Source organism: Gossypium hirsutum, chromosome A09, assembly GCF_007990345.1.
Source record: "Gossypium hirsutum isolate 1008001.06 chromosome A09, Gossypium_hirsutum_v2.1, whole genome shotgun sequence".
NCBI classification, from domain to species: domain Eukaryota; kingdom Viridiplantae; phylum Streptophyta; class Magnoliopsida; order Malvales; family Malvaceae; genus Gossypium; species Gossypium hirsutum.
Genome location: NC_053432.1, coordinates 62,069,042 through 62,079,613, shown reverse-complemented (window position 1 = coordinate 62,079,613; position 10,572 = coordinate 62,069,042). Strand labels below are relative to the sequence as shown.

The 10,572-nt window shown below is 40.8% G+C and overlaps 1 protein-coding gene across 1 annotated transcript; it reads left to right on the top strand.

The window, feature by feature from the left end:
• Positions 1-303: 303 nt before the first annotated feature.
• LOC121206021 (uncharacterized) lies at positions 304-1,565 on the top strand. The gene is made up of 4 exons (XM_041076182.1): positions 304-377; positions 591-774; positions 886-1,117; positions 1,549-1,565. Exons 1-4 carry the CDS (start codon positions 304-306, stop codon positions 1,563-1,565), a joined length of 507 nt encoding a protein of 168 aa, XP_040932116.1.
• Positions 1,566-10,572: the final 9,007 nt, after the last annotated feature.

The following is a 10,572-nucleotide window of genomic DNA, read 5'->3' as shown; positions in this document are numbered from 1 at the left end:
TGCCAAGTATAAATTCGGCATTTGGGGTAAGTTATGTCATTTTCTGACTATCATTCCTCCTCTTCTCTTCTTTTCTTTTTCTCTCCATCTATTTTCCCCTCTTCTTTTCCTTCATAGCCGAATCCTTCTACCATTCTACTTTACGCCACTTTCTTACCATTCTTTTTTAAGCCTTATAGCCAAATATCACAAACGCTGAAATCTCGAAAGCCTATATTTCTTCTGTGCCGATTTCTCCTAGCCAAACCCTCTTATTTTTCTCCATCTTTTTGACCAATTCTCTAATCCTCTGAACCCCAAGTTATGTCGACAAGACTACAGCAAAACTACCATATTCCATCTTCCTCTACACAGTACAAGAAGCCGAAAACTCCAAGGTTGGTGTATGCAGCTCGTCATTGAGAGGAGGGTGATGCACCTGACGTCATAACTGGTACGTTTTTTATTTATAGCATGTCATACACTACTTTGATAGATATTGGGTCTACTCATTCGTATATTGCATGTGCCATATCTGGGTCGTTGGGTGTGCACTCTGAGGAGACTGTGAGTGGGGTATTGGTACTAAGTCCTTTGGGTCACTCGGTTAGGGTAGACAAACTGTATAGAGACGTGCCTTTAGAAACTCAAGGGAAGGATTTCTCTGGAGACTTGATGGAGTTACCGTTCAGAGAATTCAACCTCATTCTGGGAATGGACTGGCTAGTTAAGCATGAGGCGACTCTGGATTGTGCTGCTAAGCGAATGGTGTTAAGGACTGCGGAAGGTGAGAAGGTTATTGTGATAAGTGAAAGAAGGGATTATTTGTCCAATATGGTGTCGGTATTGAGAGCCGAAAAGTGGATTCGTAAGGGTTGTGAGGCTTATTTGGCATTTGTAAGTCAGTCGGAGGCTGAGGGACTGGCGGTGGATAAAGTTAGAACTGTTAAGGAATTCCAAGATGTTTTTCCAGAAGAGATTCTGGGATTGCCTCTGAACCGAGAAGTCGAGTTTGGAATCGACTTGCTTCCTGGAACAGCACCAGTGTCCGTCGCACCATATAGGATGGCACCGAAGGAGTTGATGGAGCTAAAAGCTCAGATTCAAGAGTTGTTGGATAGATGCTTTATTAAGCCAAGTGTGTCTCTATGGGGAGCACCAGTGCTATTCGTGAAAAAGAAGGATGGGACGATGCGCATGTGTATTGATTATCGCCAGTTGAACAAACTGACGATTAAGAATAAGTACCCTCTGCCAAGAATTGACGATCTGTTTGACCAACTTAGAGGAGCTTCTGTATTTTCCAAGATCGATCTTCGATCTAGATATCATCAGTTGAGGGTCAAGGAGGCGGATATTCACAAGACGGTATTCAGGACTCGGTATGGTCATTACGAGTTCCTGGTTATGCCATTTGGGCTGACAAACGCTCCTGCAACTTTCATGGATCTGATGAATCGTGTATTCCAACCCTTTTTGGATCGATTCGTAGTCGTCTTTATTGACGATATTCGGGTATATTCTGAAACTGAAGCGAGACATGATTAGCATCTCCGCATTGTGCTGCAGGTGTTGAAGGAGAATGAGCTTTACGCGAAATTCAGCAAGTGTGAATTCTGGTTGAGAGAGGTAACCTTCTTAGGACATGTTGTCTCTGCCGAGGGGATTAAGGTGGACCTTCAAAAGATTGAAGCAATTTTGGAATGGAAACCACCTGGGTCAGTCTCGAAAATTCAGAGTTTCCTAGGGTTGGCAGGATACTACAGAAGGTTTGTGGAAGGTTTTTCTATGATGGCAGCACCTTTGACAAAACTCATAAGGAAAGGAGTACCATTTGTTTGGACCAAGAAGCAGCAGGAAGCTTTTGAGAAGTTGAAGAAAATTCTGACTGAAGCACATGTATTAATTCAGCCAGACTCTGGAAAGGATTTTACGGTGTACAGTGATGCATCACACGTAGGTTTGGATTGTGTGTTGATGCAAGAAGGTAAGGTGGTTGCTTACGCATCACGAAAGCTTAAGCCTCATGAAGTAAACTATCCTACGCACGATTTGGATTTGGCAGCAGTGATCATTGCACTTAAGATTTGGAGACATTACTTGTACGGAGGAAGGTGTATTATATACACAGACCATAAGAGTCTTAAATATTTGCCGACTCAGAAGGAGTTGAACCTTAGGCAAAGGAAATGGATTAAGTTGCTTAAGGATTAAGACTGTTTGATCGAGTATCACCTAGGCAAGGCTAATGTGGTAGCCGATGCTCTAAGTCGTAGAGCTGTATCTGATCTGAGAGCAATGTTTCCTCGTCTGAGTCTGTATGATGATGGAAGTCTGTTGGCTGAGTTGCAAGTAAGGCCAACCTGGGTGGATCAGATTAAGGAAAAATAGTTAAGAGATGAGTCTTTGGTTACTCGTTTCCAACAAGTTAAGGAAGGGGAAACTTCTGAGTTTGGGTTGAATAGTGAAGGAGTTCTGTGTTTCCGAGGAAGAATTTGTGTGCCGAAGGACTCTGACTTGAGGCAGTCAAATTGAAGGAAGCTCATGGGGGACTTTGTGCTATGCATCCTGGAGGGAATAAGTTGTATCACGATTTGCGAGAACTGTATTGGTGGCCTAGGTTGAAACGAGAAGTGACGGACTTTGTGGGGAAATGTTTGACATGCCAGCAAGTGAAAGCTGAGCATCAACTACCTTCTGGACTTTTGCAGCCAGTAAAGATACCACTTTGGAAGTGGAAGAAGGTAACCATAGACTTCGTGAGTGGGTTACCTTTGACACCAACAAAGAAAGACTCGGTTTGGGTGATTATCGATAGACTGACCAAATCGGCTCATTTCATACCTATTCGCATTGACTATTCACTTTAAAAGTTGGCCAAGTTGTATGTGTCGGAGATTGTGCGACTCCATGGTATCCCAGTTTCAATTATTTCTAACCAGATCCTAGATTCACATCTCAATTTTGGCAGAAGTTGAATGAGGCGTTGGGGACGCGGTTGAACTTTAGTACGGCTTTTCATCCCCAGACGGATGGTCAGTCAGAAAGGGTTATTCAGATTCTGGAGGACATGTTAAGGGGATGCGTTATTGATTTTCGAGGAAGTTGGGAGGATTACTTGCCATTGACAGAGTTTGCGTATAACAACAGCTATCAGGCGAGTATTCGAATGGCACCGTATGAAGCGTTGTATGGATGTAGGTGTCGTACTCCTAGTTGTTAGACCGAATTAGGAGAATGGCAGGTTCTTGGACCAGAGTTGGTAGCTGATACTGAAGATAAGGTTAAAGTAATTAGAGATCGGCTGAAGGAAGCATCTGATAGGCAAAAGTCATATGCGGATTTGAAGTGTAAGGAGATTGAGTACTCAGTAGGTGATATGGTCTTCTTAAAGGTTTCTCCTTGGAAGAAGATTTTAAGGTTTGGTAAGAAGGGCAAGTTGAGTCCGCGGTTCATTGGGCCTTATCGGGTTTTGAAGCCAGTAGGCCCAGTGGCTTATCAATTGGAATTGCCTCCAGAGTTAGACAGAATCCATGATGTTTTCCACGTCTCTATGTTAAGGCATTATCGTTCTGACCCTACTCATGTCGTGCCGGTTGCAGAGATTGAGGTGCAGCCTGATTTGACTTTCGAGGACGAGCCTGTACAGATATTGGATCGAGATGTTAAGGTTCTAAGAAAAAAATCTGTCCCATTAGTGAAGGTGCTTTGGCGTAATCATGGTATAGAGGAAGCTACTTGAGAGTCAGAAAAGGCGATGCGTCAACAATACCCTCATCTGTTCAGACCAGGTAAAATTTCGAGGACGAAATTTCTTTAAGGAGGGTAGAGTTGTAACGCCCCAATTTTCGGGATTTTCAGAAATTCTGTGAATTTTGGAAAAATTTAGAATTTTTTAGAATTTCTGTGTTTTGACTGCTTGGCATAGGTCTAATTATGTTAGTGGGTCTCTAGAAGGCCCAAGTTTAAGTTAAAATCTGGTAATTTTAATTAATTTTAATTCTACAAGAAAAAGGGGTTCTAGTAAACTGGGCTTTTAATTATTTATTGGGTAAAATAAATCACAAGGAAGCATGTGGCAAAGTGGCATGTGACGCCACTGTGAATGTTATAAAAGTGGCGTGTGGATGGCTAGGGAGAACTGAGGTTCAAGTCACAATGAGAGCATATTAAGGGAATTATTTTTATGATTAGGAATGGTAAGTAATGGAACTCAAGTAAAAGTCTGTTAGGAGAAGTTTGAGTTGTTCAGGAGATTGAGTAAGGAGGGGATAAGGGAGAGGATTTAGGAGCTGATTAGGAAGAGTAGTATTGGCCGAATGGTGGACTCTTGAGGAGCAAGAGTTGGCCGGCCAAGGGTTTCTTTAGGGGGAAAATTTCGGCTAGGTCAAATGCCAAGTATAAATTTGGCATTTGGGGTAAGTTGTGCCGTTTTCTGACCATCCTTCCTCCTCTTCTCTTCTTTTCTTTTTCTCTCCATCTATTTTCCCATCTTCTTTTCCTTCATAGCTGAATCCTTCTACCATTCTACTCTACACCACTTTCTTACCATTCATTTTTAAGCCTTATAGCCGAATATCACAAAAGCCGAAATCCCGAAAGCCTATATTTCTTCTGTGCCGATTTCTCCTAGCCAAACCCTCTTACTTTTCTCTATCTTTTTAACCGATTCTCTAATCCTCTAAACGCCAAGTTTCTGTCGACAAGACCATAGCAAAACTCTCATATTCCATCTTCCTCTACACAGTACAAAAAGCCAAAAACTCCATACTTTTAGGGACATAGCCGAATCTGTAGACCATAAAGGTTTGATTTCTACTAAGGTTTTGGGATTAGATCTACATCAGAATCGAATAGGAACTAAGGTGGAATCGTCGACTGAAGGAACCGGTGGTAATTTTTCGAACCTATTTCCTTATTTCGGAAATTAAGAAAAGCCGAAACCCCTAAGAGTGGCTAGCGTTTTGGGCTAAGGGTTTAGTGCCTCTTTTTTTTTGGTTGTGTAAGAGTTAGCATAGACAAGAAGACAAGAGGGCATACAGCAAAAAGGTCTTGAAGACTGTTTCGGTTGAATCTTTGGATCTAACCCATATTTCGGCAAAAAGGTAAAGAACTCTGGGATCTAAGGCTGTGTTGGCCGAATATAGTAAGGGGTTAAATACGTAGTTTGATTTTGATATTTAGATTAACGTGTTAGTAATCCAATTGTAGGCAGTTCGTGTGTGGATCTCGCCAACGTACCGTCATAAATCAGGTGTGTAACTGACACCCTCTTATAGACTAGATCGGCAAAAGTCGAAATGCCGAAAAGCCGGTATTTTGTGAACTTGTGAGTGTACGAGTGCTCGTAAGATAGATGGATTAGCATATTCGGTAATCTAAAGTGATAAAACTGCAGCACGCACGATTTCGTGCGTTTCGATATTTTTGGGCTTAATGGGCCAAAATTGAGATAATGGGCCAACGGGGCCAATTCGGTAAGAACACTCGGTAAGTGTTTCTGTTAGTTCATAAATGGATATGATATGCAAGAAAACCCTAAAATAGTTAAATTACTAGAATACCATCATGTATGGAAAATTACCATAATACCCTTATGTGTAAAATGACTATTATACCCCTAGGGTTAATTGTGACTGAAATGTATGATATTCTGATTCTGCGTGATGTATGCCATGACATGTATATATGTTGTATGGGATATGGGTTATATTGATGAAGAGAGTATACTGGTGGCTCTGCCACAAATATCTGTTCTGGTGGCTCTGCCACAATATCTGTATCTGGTGACTCTGTCACAATATCTGTTCTGGCAGCCATGCTGCAAATTCTGTGGTGTGTAGCGGATGGGTGGGTCGAGTAGTCTCCCCACATGGCGTAAGGTTGGATATGGGTTGGGTTCTGCATATATCAAATATCTGTTCTGTATCTGTTATGGGCCTATGGGCTTCATTCTGAATTCTGCATAGGGCTAAGGCCATGTTTAATTTGTTTCTGTGGTTTCAGTTGATTTGGGCTATGGTTGGGTTATTTTACACACCGAGTTCCCAAACTCACCCCTTATTTCCATCCATGCAGGTAATCCCCAACCATAGTGGTTGGAGCTGTGAGGGATTCAGAGTGGCCACACGTTCTGCAAATTTCGATTTCCTTCTGGAAATCGGACATCTTTTCATTTACTTTTATGATTTGGGTTTTTAAGTTGTAATAAGGCTGCTCTAATTATTTAAATTGTTTAATATGTTTATTTTTAGAACAGATATATTAATCACTGAAACTGATTAGCTTTAGGGCGCGTTTTCAAAACGGTAATTGATTTCAAAATATCACGGCAACAAGCAAGACTTCCGCAACAGAAACGTTTTCCAAACTTAATCACTTTTCTAAAAATGGACTTAATCGAATTGGTTTCCTAAGAATATACATGAAGTTAAGGTGTGGCAATGGTGGTGTGCATGTCTAGGATTAGAGCCTAAGGGAGCTTGGTACTTAAGCAGTCCGCTGGACTCACCTCCTCTTCTCCGGTTTCCTACCTGGTGCTCGACTTCCATTCACTTTAACCTACGATGAAATTACCTTTTAAACACTAAGTAAGTTCTCTAGATTAAAAATATAAAATGTTTTCTTTTAATGCTTCGATGTGGCACGTCGGATTTGGTCATAACGTCTAGGCCGGGTTTGGGGTGTTACAGTTTAAGCAACCACACTAATGGATTTCACTGGTAACGCAGGTATTCGACAGGGAGCGTGTGATCAATCTTAGTTAAACGGTCTAAGAGGACTAAGCCGCATTTGTTCAATTAAGGCAAGCATTATGTTTAGTTGGGATTGTATTAAGGGAGGTTGTTAACCCTATTATCAAATGACTAATGGAATACCTTGGTTGAATGTAGGTTTTGGGTGCTCGTGGGCTATTCACACGTTTCGCAATAAGGTGTGTAATCATACCACTATAATCATAAATCGGTAAAAGCCGAAAAATATGACTAGTGTCGCTACACGAGTGCGCGCTCGCTCGTGTGGTGAATTAAAAGTTCAAAATGTGGGCGTTCGATCGTAAATGCCACCATGAACGATTTTATGGGCTTAGGCCGTTTTGGGCCATGTTAGGCAGAAATGAGCCGTGTGGGCCTCACAAGCTAGTAAGCCCCACACGAGTAAACTACACGGACGTGTGGAGATTAATGGGCCAGGCTGTGTAGTTCGTACGACCAAGGCTATTTTTGGGCTTATTGGGCCACACGGGTGGTGGACCCACATGGGTCATATTATGGGCTTTGGGCCCATTTTCATTGATTGACTATTAAGGTTACACGGGTCGCCCGAGACGAATGTGGACCTCCTGTTGGGTCGATAAATACACTTAGACCCCATATTGATGAAATGACTGTTATACCTTATGAGGTAAAATGACTGATATACCCTTATGTTATGAAAAACTGTATTTGAGCATGACATTTTTGTATACACGTATGATATTATAAGATAACATGTTGTATGGGAGTGGGTTTGATATATTTGGAGGAAGTGTACTGTACTTGCAACTCTGCTGCATATACTGTTTAGTGCAGCAACCGATACTATATTTTGGAGTGTAGGGCTGGATGGAGTGGAGTGTAGAGGATGGATAGGTAGGACTTTTGATTGCAATTCTGTTACTGTTACTGTAATGGGCTAAAGCCCATACTGCTACTGATACTGTACTTGGCTAAGGTCCTAACTATTATTGAACGGTTACTGAAACAGGGTTAAACCCAGACTGTATTTGTCTATGGTATGACTGATTGTTTGTTTAACAAGGGATTACATACGGAGTTTTCATAAACTCACCCTTCTGCTTACCTGTGCAGGTAATTCTTAGGCGGTCGGTGCTGCAAGGGACTCGATGGATGCCACACAACTGCTATTGTTGCTGTTTTAAACTTTTAATCTTTAAGCTATTTAATTTTAGTATTGTTATGTAATAAGGCCTCTTTAAAATTTTACTTTTGTTTGGGGTTTTCTTATTTTGATTTATATCTGCTAGTAGTAGGTCGCGGATTTTTTAAAAAGATAAATGTTTTCAAAACACCACGCTATTACAACATATTTTTCCACAACAAACATAGTTTCTAAAGTGTTTTTACAACGAGCAAGATATTTAAAAGTTTTGTAAAAGATCACTACAAGGGTTTTAATATAGTACGGACTTTCAAACAGAATGATGGGTTTCAAAACACACTTCAATCTGACATAACAGATTTGACCATAATGTCTAAGCTCGATTGCTGCTTATTAGTCCAGACAAATGGGGCGTTCTTTTACAACAAATTAGTCAAAGGAGTTGCGATAAGTGAGAACTCATTGACAAATCTTTGATAGTAACTAGCTAGCCCAAAGAAACTGTAGATCTCAGAAATATTTCTGGCTATTTTCACTCAAACACAACCTCAATTTTTTTAGGATCAACTCAAATACCCTCAGTAGAAACCACATTACCTAGAAAAGTGACTTCCCTAAGTCAAAACTCACACTTATTTAATTTAGTGTAAAGTTGTTTCTCACGGAGTATCTGAAGAACTACTCTAAGATGGTCATAATGATTATCCTCAGTCTTAGAGTATACCAGAATATCGTCGTTGAAGACCACGACAAACTGATCTAAATATGGCTAGAAAACCTAGATTATAAGGTCTATAAATGTAACCGAAGCATTCGTCAAACCAAAAGGCATGACTAAGAACTCGTAGTGGCCATAACGAGTCCTAAAAGTAGTGTTATGAACATCAACCTCCCTAACTTTAAGCTGATGATACCTAGAACCGAGTTCTATCTTAGAAAATATAGAAGCCCCACGAAACTGGTCAAATAAGTCGTCGGTCCTTGGAAGTGGGTACTTACTCTTTACCGTTAACTTATTCAACTGACTGTAATCGATACACATTCTAATAGTACCATCATTTTTCTTCATGAACAGAACTGGTGCCCCCCACAAAAACACACTAGGAGAGATGGAATCCTCGATCAATGAGTTCTTGGAGTTGCATCTTTAATTCCATAAACTCTTTTGGTGCCATATGATAAAGAGCAATGATACTGGAGTTGTACCTGGTAGAAGTTCGATACCAAACTTGACTTCCTAATCTGGAGGCAAACTTGGTAACTCTTTAGGAAAAACATCCGAAAATTCTTTAATTGTCTGAATATTTTCAACAGACGAACCCATAGAAATAGAATCACAAACGTAGGCTAGAAATGCCTTACACCCCTTATGAACCAACTTTTCGACCACAAGAGCGAAGATCACATTGGATAAGTAATCTTGACGCTCACCGATCATAATTACTTCCATATCATTCTTGGATTTCAGAACTACCCTTTTAGCTGTACAATCCAAATTGACCTAATGTTCCATGAGCCAGTCCATTCCCAATATCAGATCGAATTCTCCAAATGGAAGCTCCATCAGATTAATCAGAAACACAACCCCTTGTGTCTCCAACGGTACATTCCTATACAGTCTATTAACCTGAACTGATTGACCCAACGAACTAAGTACAATAAATTTTCCAAAATTTCTCTCAATAGGAATCCCTAAATTTACATAAACGGAACTATCTATATAAGAGTGTGTTGGTATTATATCTATCAATGCAAAATACGGAGTAATATGAATAAAAAATGTACCATTGATAGCGGTGTCTCTGTCCTCACGACGTCTAGCAACATATACTAGTGCAAGCTGCTTCACCTCAGTCTAATTAGTACATCTGCCTAGTGCTCTCTGATCCCTCATTAAACCATTATTACCCCTAGCCAGACCGCAACCCTAGGCGGCTGCTGAACTCCCCACTGAAGCTAAACAAATTCCAGAGTTGGAGCTTGCATCTGATCAAAACACTATAGACAATCTCTAATGCAGTGCTTCATAGACCCACTTGCAAATAAGCTTCTATCCTCTTCCAACATTCGCCTGTAGGAGCAACTGGGAGGCCTATCGAATCTGAACCGTTTCTTAGGCTTCTAAACAGAACTAGAGGGCTCCAAATCCCTCTTATTCTTACCCCCTATCACATTCCCTATTTTCACGCTCAATGCGCTTAACCTCCTCAGCAATTTTCGCATTGTCCACAAAGACGGCAAATACCTGCTCCTTCTACGAAGCTATCAAAACCCTCAGATTATCCCTCAATCCATCCTCGAAGTGAATGCACTTTTTGTATTTAGTTGATACCTACCCACGAGCATATCCGCTCAACCTTAGAAATTTGACTTCATATTCAGCCACAGTCCTATTTCCCTTGGTAAGACTCATAAACTCGCATCTACGAGCATCCATATAACTCACCTCCGCATATTTACTCTAGAAGGCTCTCTTAAAATGATCCCAAGTAATCTGATCAACCTGAGTACTCTCTTCAAACGTTAACCACAATCGATATTCTTCATCGTGAAGTAGAGATACTGTACCCTTCAATTTCTACTCAGGGGTGCAGTTGATGTCATTCATAATACTCTGTATGGCCTCCAACCAATATTCGGCCACAGTAGGGGCAACTCTAGTGATGCCCCTAAACAATTCAGTGCTGTTAAACTGAAGTCATTTAGTTACTG

Excerpts from the sequence above, each read along its gene's own strand:
- LOC121206021 (XM_041076182.1), top strand. The coding sequence starts at position 304 with ATGTCGACAAGACTACAGCAAAACTACCATATTCCATCTTCCTCTACA. Across the intron at positions 378-590 it reads AAGAAGCCGAAAACTCCAAG|GGTAGACAAACTGTATAGAG; the intron begins GTTGGTGTATGC and ends TCACTCGGTTAG. Across the intron at positions 775-885 it reads GGACTGCGGAAGGTGAGAAG|TCGGAGGCTGAGGGACTGGC; the intron begins GTTATTGTGATA and ends TTTGTAAGTCAG.